The sequence below is a fragment of the Oncorhynchus nerka genome, linkage group LG5 (assembly GCF_034236695.1).
Source record: "Oncorhynchus nerka isolate Pitt River linkage group LG5, Oner_Uvic_2.0, whole genome shotgun sequence".
Lineage (NCBI taxonomy): Eukaryota > Metazoa > Chordata > Actinopteri > Salmoniformes > Salmonidae > Oncorhynchus > Oncorhynchus nerka.
Window position 1 is genome coordinate 19,561,150 of NC_088400.1, and position 22,779 is coordinate 19,583,928.

General features: G+C 42.9%; 2 protein-coding genes across 3 annotated transcripts in view; both read right to left on the minus strand.

Annotated features, from left to right (window-relative positions):
• LOC115129129 (cytoplasmic FMR1-interacting protein 2) overlaps positions 1 to 13,232 on the minus strand; it is a 98,182-nt gene extending 84,950 nt beyond the window's left edge. Inside the window, exon 1 of the mRNA XM_065018429.1 lies at positions 13,082 to 13,232. The gene's annotated coding sequence lies outside the window, so the exon portion shown is untranslated. The remainder of the gene's footprint in view (positions 1 to 13,081) is intronic.
• Positions 13,233 to 14,454: 1,222 nt separating this feature from the next.
• itk (IL2 inducible T cell kinase) overlaps positions 14,455 to 22,779 on the minus strand; it is a 40,348-nt gene continuing 32,023 nt past the window's right edge. For both annotated transcript variants that reach the window (XM_065018431.1, XM_065018430.1), the window contains exons 9-17: positions 22,471 to 22,550; positions 22,074 to 22,219; positions 20,623 to 20,697; positions 17,540 to 17,708; positions 16,882 to 17,098; positions 16,476 to 16,540; positions 16,135 to 16,253; positions 15,845 to 16,002; positions 14,455 to 14,730 (exon numbers count right to left, since the gene is read on the minus strand). In XM_065018431.1, coding sequence (XP_064874503.1) covers positions 14,665 to 14,730; positions 15,845 to 16,002; positions 16,135 to 16,253; positions 16,476 to 16,540; positions 16,882 to 17,098; positions 17,540 to 17,708; positions 20,623 to 20,697; positions 22,074 to 22,219; positions 22,471 to 22,550 — 1,095 coding nt within the window. In that variant the 3' untranslated portion in view covers positions 14,455 to 14,664. The remainder of the gene's footprint in view (positions 14,731 to 15,844; positions 16,003 to 16,134; positions 16,254 to 16,475; positions 16,541 to 16,881; positions 17,099 to 17,539; positions 17,709 to 20,622; positions 20,698 to 22,073; positions 22,220 to 22,470; positions 22,551 to 22,779) is intronic.

Consider the following 22,779-nt stretch of genomic DNA (forward strand, 5'->3'; position numbering starts at 1 on the left):
TGGAGTATAATGGATGGAATGGAGTATAATGGATGGAATGGAGTATAATGGATGGAGTATAATGGATGGAATGGAGTATAATGGATGGAATGGAGTATAATGGATAGAATGGAGTATAATGGATGGAAGGGAGTATAATGGATGGAATGGAGTATAATGGATGGAATGGAGTATAATGGATGGAAGGGAGTATAATGGATGGAATGGAGTATAATGGATGGAAGGGAGTATAATGGATGGAATGGAGTATAATGGATGGAATGGAGGATAATGGATGAAATGGAGGATAATGGATGGAATTGAGGATAATGGATGGAATGGAGTATAATGGATGGAATGGAGTATAATGGATGGAATGGATGGAATGGAGTATAATGGATGGAGTATAATGGATGGAATGGAGTATAATGGATGGAATGGAGTATAATGGATGGAATGGAGCATAATGGATGGAATGGAGTATAATGGATGGAATGGAGTATAATGGATGGAATGGAGTATAATGGATGGAATGGAGTATAATGGATGGAAGGGAGTATAATGGATGGAATGGAGTATAATGGATGGAATGGAGTATAATGGATGGAATGGAGCATAATGGATGGAATGGAGTATAATGGATGGAGTATAATGGATGGAATGGAGTATAATGGATGGAATGGAGTATAATGGATGGAATGGAGTATAATGGATGGAATGGAGTATAATGGATGGAATGGAGTATAATGGATGGAATGGAGCATAATGGATGGAATGGAGCATAATGGATGGAATGGATGGAATATAATGGATGGAATGGAGTATAATGGATGGAATGGATGGAATGGAGTATAATGGATGGAAGGGAGTATAATGGATGGAATGGAGTATAATGGATGGAATGGAGTATAATGGATGGAAGGGAGTATAATGGATGGAATGGAGGATAATGGATGGAATTTAGGATAATGGATGGAATGGAGTATAATGGATGGACTGGAGTATAATGGATGGAATGGAGGATAATGGATGGAGTATAATGGATGGAATGGAGTATAATGGATGGAATGGAGTATAATGGATGGAGTATAATGGATGGAATGGAGTATAATGGATAGAATGGAGTATAATGGATGGAAGGGAGTATAATGGATGGAATGGAGTATAATGGATGGAATGGAGTATAATGGATGGAAGGGAGTATAATGGATGGAATGGAGGATAATGGATGAAAATGGAGGAATGGAATAATGGATGGGAATTAATGGATGGATAATGGATGGAATGGAGTATAATGGATGGAATGGAGTATAATGGATGGAATGGAGTATAATGGATGGAATGGAGTATAATGGATGGAATGGAGTATAATGGATGGAATGGAGTATAATGGATGGAATGGAGCATAATGGATGGAATAATGGATGGAATGGATAATGCATGGAGTAATGGATGGAATGGAGTATAATGGATGGAATGGATGGAATGGAGTATAATGGATGGAATGGAGTATAATGGAATGGAGTATAATGGATGGAATGGAGTATAATGGATGGAATGGAGTATAATGGATGGAATGGAGTATAATGGATGGAATGGAGCATAATGGATGGAGTAAATGGAATGGAGAATAATGGATGGAATGGAGTAATGGATAATGGATGGAATGGAGTATAATGGATGGAATGGAGTATAATGGATGGAATGGAGTATAATGGATGGAATGGAGTATAATGGATGGAATGGAGTATAATGGATGGAATGGAGTATAATGGATGGAATGGAGGATAATGGATGGAATGGAGGATAATGGATGGAATGGAGTATAATGGATGGAATGGTATAATGGATAATGGATGGAATGGAGGATAATGGATGGAATGGAGTATAATGGATGGAATGGAGTAAATGGATGGAATGGAGTATAATGGATGTATATATGGATGGAATGGAGTATAATGGATGGAATGGAGTATAATGGATGGAATGGAGCATAATGGATGGAATGGAGTATAATGGATGGAATGGAGGATAATGGATGGAATGGAGGATAATGGATGGAATGGAGAATAATGGATGGAATGGAGTATAATGGATGGAATGGATAATGGATGGAGGAGCATAATGGATGGAATGGAGTATAATGGATGGAATGGAGATATGGATGGAATGGAGTATAATGGATGGAATGGAGTATAATGGATGGAATGGAGTATAATGGATATAATGGATGGAATGGAGGATAATGGATGGAATGGAGGATAATGGATGGAATGGAGGATAATGGATGGAATGGAGTATAATGGATGGAATGGAGTATAATGGATGGAATGGAGTATAATGGATGGAATGGAGTATAATGGATGGAATGGAGTATAATGGATGGAATGGAGTATAATGGATGGAATGGATGGAATGGAGTATAATGGATGGAATGGAGTATAATGGATGGAATGGAGTATAATGGATGGAATGGAGTATAATGGATGGAATGGAGTATAATGGATGGAATGGAGTATAATGGATGGAATGGAGTATAATGGATGGAATGGAGGATAATGGATGGAATGGAGGATAATGGATGGAATGGATGGATAATATAATGATGGAATGGAGTATAATGGATGGAATGGAGTATAATGGATGGAATGGAGTATAATGGATGGAATGGAGTATAATGGATGGAATGGAGTATAATGGATGGAATAATGGATGGAATAATAATGGATGGAATGGAGTATAATGGATGGAATGGAGTATAATGGATGGAATGGAGGATAATGGATGGAGAATGGAGGATAATGGATGGAATGGAGTATAATGGATGGAATGGAGGATAATGGATGGAATGGAGTATAATGGATGGAATGGAGTATAATGGATGGAATGGAGCATAATGGATGGAATGGAATAATGGATGGAATGGAGGATGGAATGGAGGAATGGAGGAATGGAATAATGGATGGAATGGAGTATAATGGATGGAATGGAGGAGTATAATGGATGGAATGGAGTATAATGGATGGAATGGAGTATAATGGATGGAATGGAGGATAATGGATGGAATGGATAATGGATGGAATGGATAAATGGATGGAATGGAGTATAATGGATGGAATGGAGTATAATGGATGGAATGGAGTATAATGGATGGAATGGAGATAATGGATGGAATGGAGGATAATGGATGGAATGGAGTATAATGGATGGAATGGAGTATAATGGATGGAATGGAGGATAATGGATGGAATGGATAATGGATGGAATGGAGTAAATGGATGGAATGGAGTATAATGGATGGAATGGAGGATAATGGGAGTATAATGGATGGAATGGAGTATAATGGATGGAATGGAGTATAATGGATGGAATGGAGGATAATGGATGGAATGGAGGATAATAATGGATGGAATGGATGGAGTATAATGGATGGAATGGAGTATAATGGATGGAGTATAATGGATGGAATGGAGTATAATGGATGGAATGGAGTATAATGGATGGAGTATAATGGATGGAATGGATGAATGGAGTATAATGGATGGAATGGAGTATAATGGATGGAATGGAGCATAATGGATGGAATGGAGTATAATGGATGGAATGGAGTATAATGGATGGAATGGAGTATAATGGATTGAATGGAGTATAATGGATGGAATGGAGCATAATGGATGGAATGGAGTATAATGGATGGCCTGGAGAATAATGGATGGAATGGAGTATAATGGATGGAATGGAGTATAATGGATGGAATGGAGTATAATGGATGGAGTATAATGGATGGAATGGAGTATAATGGATGGAATGGAGTATAATGGATAGAATGGAGTATAATGGATGGAATGGAGTATAATGGAATGGATAATGGATGGAATGGATAATGGATGGAATGGAGTATAATGGATGGAATGGAGTATAATGGATGGAATGGAGTATAATGGATGGAATGGATGGATGGAATGGAGTATAATGGATGGAATGGAGGATAATGGATGGAATGGAGTATAATGGATGGAATGGAGTATAATGGATGGAATGGAGTATAATGGATGGAATGGATATAATGGATGGAATGGAGTATAATGGATGGAATGGAGTATAATGGATGGAATGGAGTATAATGGATGGAATTGAGGATAATGGATGGAATGGAGTATAATGGATGGAATGGAGTATAATGGATGGAATGGAGTATAATGGATGGAATGGAGTATAATGGATGGAATGGAGGATAATGGATGGAATGGAGTATAATGGATGGAATGGAGTATAATGGATGGAATGGAGTATAATGGATGGAATGGAGTATAATGGATGGAGTATAATGGATGGAATGGAGGATAATGGATGGAATGGAGTATAATGGATGGAATGGAGTATAATGGATGGAATGGAGTATAATGGAGTATAATGGATGGAATGGAGTATAATGGATAGAATGGAGTATAATGGATGGAATGGAGTATAATGGATGGAATGGAGTATAATGGATGGAATGGAGGATAATGGATGGAATGGAGGATAATGGATGGAATGGAGAATAATGGATGGACTGGAGTATAATGGATGGAATGGAGTATAATGGATGGAGTATAATGGATGGAATGGAGTATAATGGATGGAATGGAGTATAATGGATGGAATGGAGTATAATGGATGGAATGGAGTATAATGGATGGAATGGAGTATAATGGATGGAATGGAGGATAATGGATGGAATGGAGGATAATGGATGGAATGGAGGATAATGGATGGAATGGAGTATAATGGAATGGAATAATGGATGGAGTATAATGGATGGAATGGAGTATAATGGATGGAATGGAGTATAATGGATGGAATGGAGTATAATGGATGGAATGGAGTATAATGGATGGAATGGAGTATAATGGATGGAATGGAGTATAATGGATGGAATGGAGTATAATGGATGGAATGGAGTATAATGGATGGAATGGAGTATAATGGATGGAAGTATAATGGGAGGGGAATGGAGGATAATGGATGGAATGGAGTATAATGGATGGAATGGAGTATAATGGATGGAATGGAGTATAATGGATGGAATGGAGTATAATGGATGGAATGGAGTATAATGGATGGAATGGAGTATAATGGATGGAATGGAGTATAATGGATGGAATGGAGTATAATGGATGGAATGGAGTATAATGGATGGAATGGAGTATAATGGATGGAATGGAGTATAATGGATGGAATGGAGTAATGGATGGATGGAATGGATGGAATGGAGATAATGGATGGAATGGAGTATAATGGATGGAATAATGGATGGATAATGGATGGAATGGAGTATAATGGATGGAATGGAGTATAATGGATGGAATGGAGTATAATGGATGGAATGGAGAATAATGGATGGAATGGAGTATAATGGATGGAATGGAGTATAATGGATGGAATGGAGGATAATGGATGGAATGGAGGATAATGGATGGAATGGAGTATAATGGATGGAATGGAGTATAATGGATGGAGTATAATGGATGGAATGGAGTATAATGGATGGAATGGAGTATAATGGATGGAATGGAGTATAATGGATGGAATGGAGTATAATGGATGGAAGGGAGTATAATGGATGGAATGGAGTATAATGGATGGAATGGAGTATAATGGATGGAATGGAGTATAATGGATGGAATGGAGTATAATGGATGGAATGGAGTATAAATGGATAATGGAATGGAGTATAATGGATGGAATGGAGTATAATGGATGGAATGGAGTATAATGGATGGAATGGAGTATAATGGATGGAATGGAGTATAATGGATGGAATGGAGTATAATGGATGGAAGGGAGTATAATGGATGGAATGGAGTATAATGGATGGAATGGAGGATAATGGATGGAATGGAGGATAATGGATGGAATTGAGGATAATGGATGGAATGGAGTATAATGGATGGAATGGAGTATAATGGATGGAGTATAATGGATGGAATGGAGGATAATGGATAGAATGGAGTATAATGGATGGAATGGAGGATAATGGATAGAATGGAGTATAATGGATGGAATGGAGTACAATGGATAGAATGGAGTATAATGGATAGAATGGAGTATAATGGATGGAATGGAGATGGAATGGAGTATAATGGATGGAATGGAGTATAATGGATGGAATGGAGTATAATGGATGGAATGGAGAATAATGGATAGAATGGAGTATAATGGATGGAATGGAGTATAATGGATGGAATGGAGTATAATGGATGGAATGGAGGATAATGGATGGAATGGAGGATAATGGATGGAATGGAGTATAATGGATGGAATGGAGTATAATGGATGGAGTATAATGGATGGAATGGAGTATAATGGATGGAATGGAGTATAATGGATGGAATGGAGTATAATGGATGGAATGGAGTATAATGGATGGAATGGAGTATAATGGATGGAATGGAGTATAATGGATGGAATGGAGTATAATGGATGGAATGGAGGATAATGGATGGAATGGAGTATAATGGATGGAATGGAGTATAATGGATGGAATGGAGTATAATGGATGGAATGGATATAATGGATGGAATGGAGTATAATGGGATGGAATGGAGTATAATGGATGGAATGGAGTATAATGGATGGAATGGAGTATAATGGATGGAATGGAATAATGGATAATGGATATAATGGAATGGATAAATGGATGGAATGGAGTATAATGGATGGAATGGAGTATAATGGATGGAATGGAGTATAATGGATGGAATGGAGTATAATGGATGGAATGGAGTATAATGGATGGAATGGAGTATAATGGATGGAATGGAGTATAATGGAATGGAATAATGGATGGAATGAGGATAATGGATGGAATGGAGTATAATGGATGGAATGGAGTATAATGGATGGAATGGAGTATAATGGATGGAATGGAGTATAATGGATGGAATGGAGTATAATGGATGGAATGGAGTATAATGGATGGAATGATGATAATGGATGGAATGGAGTATAATGGATGGAATTGAGGATAATGGATGGAATGGAGTATAATGGATGGAATGGAGATAATGGATGGAATGGAGTATAATGGATGGAATGGAGTATAATGGATGGAATGGAGTATAATGGATGGAATGGAGTATAATGGATGGAATGGAGTATAATGGATGGAATGGAGTATAATGGATGGAATGGAGTATAATGGATGGAATGGAGATGGAATAATAATGGATGGAATGGAGGATAATGGATGGAATGGAGATAATGGATATAATGAATGGAATGGATAATAATGGAATGGAGTATAATGGATAGAATGGAGTATAATGGATGGAATGGAGTATAATGGATGAATGGAGTATAATGGATGGAATGGAGTATAATGGATGGAATGGAGTATAATGGATGGAATGGAGTATAATGGATGGAATGGAGTATAATGGATGGAATGGAGTATAATGGATGGATAATGGATGGAGGAATGGAGTATAATGGATGGAATGGAGGATAATGGATGGAATGGAGTATAATGGATGGAATGGAGTATAATGGATGGAATGGAGTATAATGGATGGAATGGAGTATAATGGAATGGAGTATAATGGATGGAATGGAGTATAATGGATAGAATGGAGTATAATGGATGGAATGGAGGATAAATGGATGGAATGGAGTATAATGGATGGAATGGAGGAATGGATAATGGATGGAATGGAGTATAATGGATGGAATGGAGTATAATGGATGGAATGGAGTATAATGGATATAATGGATGGAATGGAGGATGGATAGAATGGAGTATAATGGATGGAATGGAGTATAATGGATGGAATGGAGTATAATGGATGGAATGGAGGATAATGGATGGAATGGAGGGATAATGGATGGAATGGAGGATAATGGATGGAATGGAGTATAATGGATGGAATGGAGTATAATGGATGGAATGGAGTATAATGGATGGAATGGAGTATAATGGATGGAATGGAGTATAATGGATGGAATGGAGTATAATGGATGGAAGGGAGTATAATGGATGGAATGGAGTATAATGGATGGAATGGAGGATAATGGATGGAATGGAGTATAATGGATGGAATGGAGTATAATGGATGGCCTGGAGTATAATGGATGGAATGGAGTATAATGGATGGAATGGAGTATAATGGATGGAATGGAGGATAATGGATGGAATTGAGGATAATGGATGGAATGGAGTATAATGGATGGAATGGAGTATAATGGATGGAATGGAGTATAATGGATGGAGTATAATGGATGGAATGGAGTATAATGGATGGAATGGAGTATAATGGATGGAATGGAGTATAATGGATGGAATGGAGGATAATGGATGGAATGGAGGATAATGGATGGAATGGAGAATAATGGATGGAATGGAGTATAATGGATGGAATGGAGTATAATGGATGGAATGGAGTATAATGGATGGAATGGAGGATAATGGATGGAATGGAGTATAATGGATGGAATGGAGTATAATGGATGGAATGGAGGATAATGGATGGAATGGAGGAATGATAATGGATGGAATGGAGAATAATGGATGGACTGGATGGAGTATAATGGATGGAATGGAGTATAATGGATGGAATGGAGTATAATGGATGGAATGGAGTATAATGGATGGAATGGAGTATAATGGATGGAATGGAGTATAATGGATGGAATGGAGTATAATGGATGGAATGGAGTATAATGGATGGAATGGAGTATAATGGATGGAATGGAGTATAATGGATGGACTGGAGTATAATGGATGGAATGGAGTATAATGGATGGAATGGATGGAATATAATGGATGGAATGGAGTAATAATGGATGGAATGGAGTATAATGGATGGAATGGAGTATAATGGATGGAATGGAGTATAATGGATGGAATGGGTATAATGGATGGAATGGAGTATAATGGATGGAGTATAATGGATGGATGGAATAATGAGGATAATGGATGGAATGGAGTATAATGGATGGAATGGAGTATAATGGATGGAATGGAGTATAATGGATGGAATGGAGTATAATGGATGGAATGGAGTATAATGGATGGAATGGAGTATAATGGATGGAATGGAGTATAATGGATGGAATGGAGAATAATGGATGGAATGGAGTATAATGGATGGAATGGAGTATAATGGATGGAATGGAGTATAATGGATGGAAGGGAGTATAATGGATGGAATGGAGTATAATGGATGGAATGGAGGATAATGGATGGAATGGAGGATAATGGATGGAATTGAGGATAATGGATGGAATGGAGTATAATGGATGGACTGGAGTATAATGGATGGAATGGAGTATAATGGATGGAGTATAATGGATGGAATGGAGTATAATGGATGGAATGGAGTATAATGGATGGAATGGAGTATAATGGATGGAATGGAGTATAATGGATGGAATGGAGTATACAGGATGGAATGGAGTATAATGGATGGAATGGGGGATAATGGATGGAATGGAGGATAATGGATGGAATGGAGGATAATGGATGGAATTGAGGATAATGGATGGAATGGAGTATAATGGATGGAGTATAATGGATGGAATGGAGAATAATGGATAGAATGGAGTATAATGGATGGAATGGAGTATAATGGATGGAATGGAGTATAATGGATGGAATGGAGTATAATGGATAGAATGGAGTATAATGGATGGAATGGAGTATAATGGATAGAATGGAGTATAATGGATGGAATGGAGGATAATGGATAGAATGGAGTATAATGGATGGAATGGAGGATAATGGATGGAATGGAGTATAATGGATGGAATGGAGTACAATGGATAGAATGGAGTATAATGGATGGAATGGAGTATAATGGATGGAAGGGAGTATAATGGATGGAATTGAGTATAATGGATGGAATGGAGTATAATGGATGGACTGGAGTATAATGGATGGAATGGAGTATAATGGATGGAGTATAATGGATGGAATGGAGGATAATGGATGGAATGGAGTATAATGGATGGAATGGAGTATAATGGATGGAATGGAGTATAATGGATGGAATGGAGTACAATGGAGTATAATGGATGGAATGGAGTATAATGGATAGAATGGAGTATAATGGATGGAATGGAGGATAATGGATTGAATGGAGTATAATGGATGGAATGGAGTATAATGGATGGAATGGAGTATAATGGATGGAATGGAGGATAATGGATGGAATGGAGTATAATGGAGTATAATGGATGGAATGGAGTATAATGGATAGAATGGAGTATAATGGATGGAAGGGAGTATAATGGATGGAATGGAGTATAATGGATGGAATTGAGGATAATGGATGGAATGGAGGATAATGGATGGAATGGAGGATAATGGATGGAATGGAGTATAATGGATGGACTGGAGTATAATGGATGGAATGGAGTATAATGGATGGAGTATAATGGATGGAATGGAGTATAATGGATGGAATTGAGTATAATGGATGGAAGGGAGTATAATGGATGGAATGGAGTATAATGGATGGAATGGAGGATAATGGATGGAATGGAGTATAATGGATGGAATGGAGTATAATGGATGGAATGGAGTATAATGGATGGAGTATAATGGATGGAATGGAGTGTAATGGATGGAATGGAGTATAATGGATGGAATGGAGTATAATGGATGGAATGGAGTATAATGGATGGAATGGAGTATAATGGATGGAATGGAGCATAATGGATGGAATGGAGTATAATGGATGGAAGTCGCTCTGGATAAGAGCGTCTGCTAAATGACTTAAATGTAAATGTAAATGAATGGAGTATAATGGATGGACTGGAGTATAATGGATGGAATGGAGTATAATGGATGGAATGGAGTATAATGGATGGAATGGAGTATAATGGATGGACTGGAGTATAATGGATGGAATGGAGTATAATGGATGGAATGGAGTATAATGGATGGAATGGAGTATAATGGATGGAATGGAGGATAATGGATGGAATGGAGGATAATGGATGGAATGGAGGATAATGGATGGAATGGAGTATAATGGATGGACTGGAGTATAATGGATGGAATGGAGGATAATGGATGGAATGGAGGATAATGGATGGAATGGATGATAATGGATGGAATGGAGGATACTGGCTGGAATGGAGGATAATGGATGGAATTGAGGATAATGGATGGAATGGAGTATAATAGATGGACTGGAGTATAATGGATGGAATGGAGTATAATGGATGGAGTATAATGGATGGAATGGAGTATAATGGATGGAATGGAGTATAATGGATGGAATGGAGTATAATGGATGGAATGGAGGATAATGGATGGAATGGAGGATAATGGATGGAATTGAGGATAATGGATGGAATGGAGTATACTGGATGGAATGGAGGATAATGGATAGAATGGAGTATAATGGATGGAATGGAGTATAATGGATAGAATGGAGTATAATGGATGGAATGGAGGATAATGGATAGAATGGAGTATAATGGATGGAATGGAGGATAATGGATAGAATGGAGTATAATGGATGGAATGGAGTACAATGGATAGAATGGAGTATAATGGATGGAATGGAGTATAATGGATAGAATGGAGTATAATGGATGGAATGGAGGATAATGGATGGAATGGAGTATAATGGATGGAATGGAGGATAATGGATGGAATGGAGTATAATGGAGGATAATGGATGGAATGGAGTATAATGGATGGAATGGAGGATAATGGATGGAATGGAGTATAATGGATGTAATGCCAGACTTTCCTGGTTGAGGGTCGATGAGAGATGAACTGCTTCTCTTGTAGTTTTTACGAGAAATATTACCGTGATGAATATTCCAGATTGACTACAAAATCAAATAACATTCTGCTCAAACACCCATAAATACGCCACAAGATATGCCACCAGAGGTCTCTTCACAGTCCGCTACTCCAAAACGAATTCACGGCAACGCACAGTTTTAAAGAGCCATGATCGCATGAAACTCCCAGCCATCTCCAATTCTCAAGCAAACAGCAAAATTAGCTTTAAAAAACGGATTAAACCACAACTCATGGAACGGCGGGGTTGTGAATGGACACACACACGTTTTTTGTTGTTGTATTGTTTGTATTATGTCTTGTTTGTCATTGTATTTAAAATGTGTGACTGTCCTTGTCTATCAGTGTATCAGTGTTTTGTTACCTGTCATGTTCTGTGTTTTTTGCAGACCCCAGAAAAAGTAGCTGCTGCTTCTGCAAAAGCTCATGGGGATCCAAATAAACACATCTTTCAAGTGTTACAGTCGAATAAAGTCAAATGGTTATTAATTATTTGAGTGTGGAAAAAAATCATGAATTTAAAGCTTGGAGAATCCATTGCCTACATAACGGAAGTGGATGAACATGTCATCCGTGCATCAGTCTAGAACGGCATCATGAGGCCTGGGTTGGAAGGACGCATCTTACAATGAAAATGTGGCTACATTGATATTTGTAAACCTGCCTTTTGTTAACGAGGTGACGCTGAACGGATATATTGTAACGAATTGCTGATAGGAGTTTAAGTGGGCTATTAGAAAACAATCAAAACTATAAAGAATTTAGTCGACGGGTAGACTATACGTTAGAGAACTAATCTCCACTAGTTGTAACCAATGTATCTCTCGGAACATTTCACGATAACATAATATAATTGTATATCATTGTTTTATTATAAGACAAAATGCATTGTGTGATATTCATATCACCCGTAGCCTATTTTCATGTACAAATATTTCCCTACAGACAGTGCCACACGCAAAACCTCGTTCACCCCACCCATCTGTCGGAGTATGATGCTATCAATACACTGCCTGGAATAACGGGGTGGTTCATTCATATCACCGAATAAGTGAAGAGGCAAACGAGCGCAAAAATGAATGAATGATAGAATCCAATGTGTTTATTTGTTATCAATGTTTTAAAAATGGGAGAAGAAAATAGGTGAATTGCTTCGAAAGGTACAGTGATGGTGCACCATGCAAGATAGGAGAAACACCGCAGGTTCTGTGCATCTATCGCAGCCTCCGGTCGAAGAAGGGAGTTTAGGCTACCCGCACATCTTTGCCGTGCGCTGGCAACATATTTACATTTTGCACATACCTGCAACTTGCATGTCCGTCCAGGATAATTAGGGCGGACAATATCTCACTGTGCGACGAAAATCCTATGTTTTATTGAAGTTTTCCTGGCCTTTTCCCCGATTGATGCTCTCGTTTCTCTCAGCGCACAGCCGAATAATCCACCCCACACAAAGAGCAGAAAATGGCTGCAAGTGTATTTCCTTAAAGAGACAGTCACTCACACAGGCAGGAGGATGGTGCTGAATATGGCCAATGTTGTTGCACAGACCGACTCTCAAAACGCCTTGCGATGGGGCTTTTGTATCGTCAAAATGAAATAATGTATTTGTATTTGCAATGTCGCCTATCTATCCCTATTCGTTACAAACTATTCCCCTTGAAATCATATTATAACCAATAGGCCTACATTGAAACCTGCTGCACATTCTTCCCCAGGTCCATTTGATTAGATATTGCAGGATATTACTTACTTGCCATGCACTGCACAGGCACCACTCAATGACCCAGTTTTCATGACAGAGATGGTGGCAAACTTTGATCACATCAGCTGTACAGATTACAGCGTCCTTGACAGGACTGTATAGGCCTAGTGTGCTATTTTATAGACACGGGTGTTCTTAGAAGTAAAGAAAATATTTGTAGAATTTAGTTCAGTCAACTTACAATGGATTGTATATAGAGGTTGGTTGAGTAGAATAGGCCTAAAACTGTATACTGGATGGAGTTTTCTCTGTAGGTGACGTTCTATCTACTGTATATTTATATCTATATGTCAATCTATATCTATCTATCTATTCTATCATGTCTATCTATACTCCCACAGAGTTCCTATATGTAATTCTGCGTATACTCTCTGCCTGACAGGGTATTACTATGCCAGTACGGGTACCCAGTCAGACCTCGTTGTCACAGCAACCAGAGCAGGCATGTCAGGAACCACAGACTTAGAATACATTCATACTTTATCAAGGCTCAGTTTGTGTGTGTGTATGTGTGTGTGTGTGTGTGTGTGTGTGTGTGTGTGTGTGTGTGTGTGTGTGTGTGTGTGTGTGTGTGTGTGTGTGTGTGTGTGTGTGTGTACATCTGCCTGAGAACCCTGGATACATTAAAACCACCTACAATTACTGTATTGACAAGTGAACTATTATGAATATTATGCATTGTGGTTATTTAGTTTTAGGACAGCAGGAGCCTGCATTACAGAGATCCTAGTGCTTAAGGACGTAGTAGAAGGGTGATGGGAATAGCCTACATTATGACATCATGTGAGTAAATGGGTTGTGATGGACAGTCAGACTTGGAACGACAGACAGGGAAATCAAACAACAGTAAGCTTATGAGACAACTAATAAACACAATAGACAGAAACAAGAAATCATGACACGAGAGAAGTAGACTTCTTCATTTTATAAAAAAAGATGGTTGCTATAAAAAAAGTAAGAAATAGAAAGTAGAAGGAAATGAATAAATAACATAAATACAGCTAGCTAAGTCTTTTTTGTATAGTATCTTCAGTTTTATTGAGCAAATGATTCTTCCATGATTTACCCCGGATAGCTAGTTAGCAGACTAGGTTTGGTTGGATAGCTTGTCCATTCAGGCTCAGAGATCTGAGAGAGAGGCCAGCTCGTGCAGCAGGAGAGCAAAGGATGGACGGTCCTCTGGTTTCTACACAGGAAGAGACAGATCAATCACAAGACATTATGCTTCAAACACAAGCTACACTAAGATCACAGGTGAATCAACCTACCAGGCTGAATCAGTAAGGTACAGGTGAACCAACCTACCAGGCTGAATCAGTAAGGTACAGGTGAACCAACCTACCAGGCTGAATCAGTAAGGTACAGGTGAACCAACCTACCAGGCTGAATCAGTAAGGTACAGGTGAACCAACCTACCAGGCTGAATCAGTAAGGTACAGGTGAGTCTGTCTACTGCAGCGTTTCCCAAACCCCAAGGGGTGCATATTTTGTTTTTTTTACACTAGCATGGATTCAAATAATCAACTCATCATCAAGCTTTGATTATTTGAATCAGCAGTGTATTTTTAGGGTTTGAGATTCTGAGGACCAAGTTTGGGAAACCCACCCACCCACCCTACCCACCCACACTACACCCACTCACACCTTACCCACCCACACACACCCCCACACTACACCCACTCACACACACCCCCACACTACACCCACTCACACACACCCACACACTACACCCACTCACCCCCACCCCCACACACTACACCTACTCACACCCTACCCATCCACATCCTACCCACCCACCCAAACTACACCCACTCACACACACCCCCACACTACACCCACTCACACCCTACCCACCCACACACACCCCCACACTACACCCACTCTCACCTTACCCACCCACACTACACCCACTCACACACACCCCCACACTACACCCACTCACACACACCCCCACACTACACCCACTCACACCTTACCCACCCACACACACCCCCACACTACACCCACTCACACATTATCCACCCACACACACCCCACACTACACCCACTCACACCTTACCCACCCCCACACACACCCCACACTACACCCACTCACACCTTACCCACCCACACTACCCACCCCCACACTACACCCACTCACACCTTACCCCCCCCACACTACACCCACTCACACCTTACCCACCCACACACACACACTACAACCACTCACACCTTACCCACCCACCCACCCACACTACACCCTAACCACCCACACTACCCTAACAGTACAGGTGTGAACCAGGTAGGTCCTTCCCACCCACCTCCTTCCAGCACCACTCCATGAGGAGGTGCACAGCCTCTGGGGCCTGTCTGGGTTTCAGCAGCCTCAGGCCTGCATTCAGGGCCTCCACCACCTCACCATTAGACCGGTTCTCATAGGGCAGACGCCCCTCAGTATACACCTCCCACATAAACACACCTGTAGGAGAGGTGAGGAGGGGAGGAGAGGATTCAACATTAATTCATCATACCTCTAGTATACATTTTCTAAGTTGAAGAAGCTCAGTGTCTGACCATGCACGACGGTCTCAGAGAGGATAAATAAACCTACCAAAGGACCAGACGTCAGACTTGCTGCTGAACTTGCAGTACTTGATGACTTCAGGAGAAGACCACTTGATGGGGAACTTAGAGCCCTGAGAGCTGGTGTACTGGTCATCTAGTACAAACCTGGTAGGACAGGACAGGGAAGGACACACGGTTGGTTATCTGTGTGAGTCTCTGCAGCTTCCATGTATAGATACACAGTGCCCCCTGTAGAGAAGTCTGACCCTTTAACACACCGGTGGTAGTTTCCCTGTCAGGGTGGGTCACTGGTTCAAGTCTTCACCCTGAATCACCATATATTCTGGCCTTTATCAATAGGCATCAACCAGTCTGTCACAAACTCACCTGGTCATTCCAAAATCAGACACCTTCACCATGTTGTTGCAGGAGACCAGACAGTTTCTGGCTGCCTGTGAGGGTTGGGTTCAGAACACACACTTATGATCTGCAGTAGTTTGCCCATCTTCTATACTATACAGTCCATTATCACTGAAAATCCATCTAGGCCTTAACCAAGCAGAGATGTCTTACAGTTCCTTGATGCTATGACCAGTGAGGTAAAACAACCCTTTCTAAGCTGTTCTGTGTTTTCGTTCTATAAATTCATTTACATTTTCTCTGTAAAATGTGTTGAGATTTGTGAAATGCATTTAAAATAAATTGTGACTAAACAAGCTCACTCGCACGCAGGCAAGCACGTACGCATGCACACGCTCATAAACACATATGTTCAGGTCTTTGGGTGGGTTACCAGGTCTCTGTGGATGAAGTTGTTGCTCTCCAGGTATGCCATCCCTTCACTGACGTCCAGACACATCCCCAGTAGGGTGTCCGGGGACATACGCCCCCTCCTGACTCGGAGGTAGTCTGACAAGCAGCCCTGCTCCATCAACTCAAACACTAGACACATGGGAGAATGCTGGGTACACACACCATACAGCTGTACCAGCTTACAGTGGGACAGCATCCTGCAATACACACAGACACAGACACACACACACACACACACACACACACACACACACACACACACACACACACACACACACACACACACACACACACACACACACACACACACACACACACACACACACACACACACACACACACACACACACACACACACACACACAGATCAGAAGTAGGTCATTACATAGCATGGGTCCAGTGTGTAATTTGAGACACACCCTTGTTACAAATTGTCCACTATGTAGGGAATAGGGTATCTTCTAAGATGTCCCCCCCCCCACACTATAAAGTCCACTATGTAGGGAATAGGGTATCTTCTAAGATGCCCCCCCCCCACACTATAAAGTCCACTATGTAGGGAATAGGGTATCTTCTAAGATGCCCCCATGTCCACTATGTAGGAATAGGGTATCCCCCCCACTATAAAGTCCACTCACGTCATGACCCTGGCCTCCTCTTTAAAGTCTTCCTCAGACATGGCTCCCTCCCGGACCATCTTCACAGCTACCCTGCGCTCCCTCCACCGCCCCTGGAGTACCAAGCCAAACTGACCGCTGCCCACTTCCTCACCCAGGATTAGCTCTGCCGGGTCTACCTCCCACTGACCTGGAGGGTGGGGGTATGGAGAGGGAGGGGAGAGGGAGTGGAGAGAGAGGGAGGGGGTAGGTAGAGGAAGGGTGGAAGGGGAGAGAGAGGGAGGGGGAAGGGAGAGGAAGGGTGGAAGGGGAGAGAGAGGGAGGGAGGGGGTAGGTAGAGGAGGGTGGAAGGGGAGAGAGAGGGAGGGGGTAGGTAGAGGGAGGGTGGAAGGGGAGAGAGAGAGAGGGGGAAGGGAGAGGAAGGGGAGAGAGAGGGAGGGGGTAGGGAGAGGGAGGGGAGAGGGAGGGGGAGGGAGAGGGAGGGTGGAAGGGGAGAGAGAGGGAGGGGAAGGGAGAGGAAGGGTGGAAGGGGAGAGAGAGGGAGGGAGGGGGTAGGTAGAGGGAGGGTGGAAGGGGAGAGAGAGGGAGGGGAAGGGAGAGGAAGGGAGAGAGAGGGAGGGGGTAGGGAGAGGGAGGGGAGAGGGAGGGGGAAGGGAGAGGGAGGGTGGAAGGGGAGAGAGAGGGAGGGGGAAGGTAAAGGAAGGGTGGAAGGGGAGAGAGAGGGAGGGGGTAGGGAGAGGAAGGGTGGAAGGGGAGAGAGAGGGTGGGGGAAGGGGAGAGAGAGGGAGGTGGAAGGGAGAGGGAGGGTGGAAGGGGAGAGAGAGGGGAGGGGGTAGGGAGAGGGAGAGGGAGGGTGGAAGGGGAGAGAGAGGGAGGGGGTAGGGAGAGGAAGGGTGGAAGGGGAGAGAGAGGGAGGGGGGAAGGGAGAGGGAGAGGGAGGGTGGAAGGGGAGAGAGAGGGAGGGGGTAGGGAGAGGAAGGGTGGAAGGGGAGAGAGAGGGAGGGAGAAGGGAGAGGGAGGGTGGAAGGGGAGAGAGGGTAGGGTGGAAGGGGAGAGAGAGGGAGGGGTAGGTAGAGGAAGGGTGGAAGGGGAGAGAGGGGGAGGGGTAGGGAGAGGAAGGGTGGAAGGGGAGAGAGGGGAGGGGGTAGGGAGAGGGAGAGGGAGGGTGGAAGGGGAGAGAGAGGGAGGGGGAAGGGAGAGGGAGGGTGGAAGGGGAGAGAGAGGGAGGGGAAGGGAGAGGGAGGGGGAAGGGAGAGGGAGGGTGGAAGGGGAGAGAGGGGGAGGGGTAGGGAGAGGAAGGGTGGAAGGGGAGAGAGAGGGAGGGAGGGGAAGGGAGAGGGAGGGTGGAAGGGGAGAGAGAGGGAGGGGGAAGGGAGAGGGAGGGAAGGGGGAGGGTGGAAGGGGGAGGGAGGAAGGGAGAGGAAGGGAGGGGGAAGGGAGAGGAAGGGTGGAAGGGAGGAGAGAGAGGGAGGGAGGGGGTAGGTAGAGGGAGGGTGGAAGGGGAGAGAGAGGGAGGGGGAAGGGGAGAGAGAGGGAGGTGGAAGGGAGAGGGAGGGTGGAAGGGGAGAGAGAGGGAGGGGGAGGGGGTAGGGAGAGGGAGAGGGAGGGTGGAAGGGGGAGAGAGGGAGGGGGTAGGGAGAGGAAGGGTGGAAGGGGAGAGAGAGGGAGGGAGGGGGAAGGGAGAGGGAGAGGGAGGGTGGAAGGGGAGAGAGAGGGAGGGGGTAGGGAGAGGAAGGGTGGGAGGGGAGAGAGAGGGAGGGAGAAGGGAGAGGGAGGGTGGAAGGGGAGAGAGGGGTAGGGTGGAAGGGGAGAGAGAGGGAGGGGGTAGGTAGAGGAAGGGTGGAAGGGGAGAGAGGGGGAGGGGGTAGGGAGAGGAAGGGTGGAAGGGAGAGAGGGGGAGGGGGTAGGGAGAGGAAGGGTGGAAGGGGAGAGAGAGGGAGGGAGGGGGAAGGGAGAGGGAGGGTGGAAGGGGAGAGAGAGGGAGGGGGAAGGGAGAGGGAGGGGGAAGGGAGAGGGAGGGTGGAAGGGGAGAGAGAGGGAGGGGGAAGGGAGAGGAAGGGTGGAAGGGGAGAGAGAGGGAGGGAGGGGGTAGGTAGAGGGAGGGTGGAAGGGGAGAGAGAGGGAGGGGGTAGGTAGAGGGAGGGTGGAAGGGGAGAGAGAGGGAGGGGGAAGGGAGAGGAAGGGGAGAGAGAGGGAGGGGGTAGGGAGAGGGGGGGAGAGGGAGGGGGAAGGGAGAGGGAGGGTGGAAGGGGAGAGAGAGGGAGGGGGAAGGGAGAGGAAGGGTGGAAGGGGAGAGAGAGGGAGGGAGGGGTAGGTAGAGGGAGGGTGGAAGGGGAGAGAGAGGAGGGGAAGGGAGAGGGAGGGTGGAAGGGGAGAGAGAGGGAGGGGGAAGGGAGAGGGGGGGGTGGAAGGGGAGAGAGAGTGCAGAGGTAATAATGACATTACTAATGCAATTATTGGAAGATACATCAAGGCTGAACACAACATGGTACTCTGTGGTTGTCTGCCACATTCTCCTCCAGATAGTCCCTCCTGTCTGGACGTTTTCAGGGTGTGGTGGAGCTGCCTACCTATTGGCTGCTAAACCTGGGTACCTCATCACACAGGTCTACCTTACATCACCACTAATGTCCTCCCAGTCCAAATGCTTTTAGAGTAGCAAAACACATGCCAATTCTCACTATCATGCATCTGTTATGTTTGACCTTATCTTTATTATACAGTAACTTATCTATAACATATAAGCATATCTTTATTATACAGTAACTTATCTATAACATATAAGCATATCTTTATTATACAGTAACTTATCTATATCATATAAGCATATCTTTATTATACAGTAACTAATCGAAAACATACGTACCTGGTGTGTTATCTGCTTTGTGTTTGAGCTTTGTAATTGTCATAAAATTCAGGGTTAGGTAACTTCCATAGAGATAGTTAGAGGACTGCGTATAGACAGCCCTGCTGTTACAGATGCTATAATCAAACAGTACAAAAAAAATGTAGTCCTCTAACTATCTCTATAGTAACTATAATCAATAACCAAATAAAATGGTTGCTGGCTGCCTAGAGGCAGGAGCAGCAGGTCGACCTCTGACCTTTTGAGAGTTCTGCAGGGCTCTGAAAGCTCTCTCTACCCTGAGAGATGGGATGCCTCAGTCGAGTGATTAGACCTGCAGAGACCAGACACACAAACGCACAAATTCATGCACACCCCACACACACACACATGGACCACACACACACACACACACACACACACACACACACACACACACACACACACACACATACACACACACACATACACATACACACACACACACACACACACACACACACACACACACACACACACACACACACACACACACACACACACACACACACACACACACACACAGGATGAAGCAACAAACCTAAATCAAAACTAAATGTGCATATACCGGTAGTTAGATAATGTAGAGGCTTTAGGCTGTTCTGCTTTAACAATAGAACACTAGAACACATTAACTTTTATATTACAGGCAGTTTCCTCTGTAGAATGTTGCTGCAAAGAAATGATTGTACCCTATACTAAGGAAATGATTGTACCCTATACTAAGGAAATGATTGTACCCTATACTAAGGAAATGATTGTACCCTATACTAAGGAAATGATTGTACCCTATACTAAGGAAATGATTGTACCCTAAGGAAATGATTGTACCCTAGGAAATGATTGTACCCTATACTAAGGAAACGATTGTACCCTATACTAAGGAAATGATTGTACCCTATACTAAGGAAACAATTGTACCCTATACTAAGGAAACGATTGTACCCTATACTAAGGAAACGATTGTACCCTATACTAAGGAAACGATTGTACACTATACTAAGGAAATGATTGTACCCTATACTAAGGAAATGATTGTACCCTATACTAAGGAAATGATTGTACCCTATACTAAGGAAATGATTGTACCCTATACTAAGGAAATGATTGTACCCTATACTAAGGAAATGATTGTACCCTATACTAAGGAAATGATTGTACCCTATACTAAGGAAATGATTGTACCCTATACTAAGGAAATGATTGTACCCTATACTAAGGAAATGATTGTACCCTATTCTAAGGAAATGATTGTACCCTATACTAAGGGGAGAACATCTGGACCATAGAATGTATAGAACCATTTCACACAGAGGAGGCTGGTGGGAGGAGCTATACGGGCTCATTGTAATGGGTGGATTGAATCAATTGAATGGTACCTAACAGATCAAACACATGGAAACAACGTGTTTGACTCCATTCCATTGACTACATTCCAGCTATTACAATGAGCCCGTCCTCCTATAGCTCCTCCCACAGGGAGCTACAGGATTTCACACTACATTAACACTCATCTCCCATCTCCCTCTCTACTGTGGAAGATCCATGCTGGTGGAACCTCACATGACCCCTGAAGATGCCTTTATCTCAACGCACTAACAAACACAGTCGACCTGGGTACAAATCCACATAGGTCACACTGGACTGGCTGTAAATAGATGCATTAGGTACCTGCAGCATTGTGTTGGTGGTACTGGATGAGCTCAGGAATGGTCATGAACAGGTATTTCTCTGCAAGGTAAAACTTGGACGTCTCCTCTGCCTCTGACTGTCTGATCTGGTAGTGCTTCACCCGCGGGTTCTTCTGCCCGTTGGATCTGAACGTGGTTCATCGTCATGTCACTATGCCATAGCAAACTCTTTAAAGGTGCAATATGCAGTTCAAACAATAACAAAAGCAGGCAACCCACCACTGTTTTGATAAACAGCTGAGAGATGGGGCTGGAGATATGTAACCACTCTCAAATTCATAGACAGTGCTAGGGATGTCAAAATACCAATCACAGATCGCCCCTTTAACTGACTGTCATTGAAGCTGAGCGACATGGCTGAAACAGGCAGTAGTTACCCTGGGGCTTTAGTGAAGACGGACACCGTGTAGACGCCTGCATGCCTGGAGTCTCGCACCATAAAGGCTCCTTCCTTACCCTGCACAAACAAACACATTTCATTTGAGTAGGATGAATCATAATCGTCAGAAAAAATGAATTATAATATAAGCCATCTGCTGAGTTCATTACGTTGAATTTGTTGTATGTCATATCATAGTTACGTGGATGTAATATTTTCAATCTCTACTTATGGTAATATTATGTGAATAAGGCTTGACATGATAGCACAGTGAGACTCCCGGATGGCCGGGAGCTTGAAATGCACA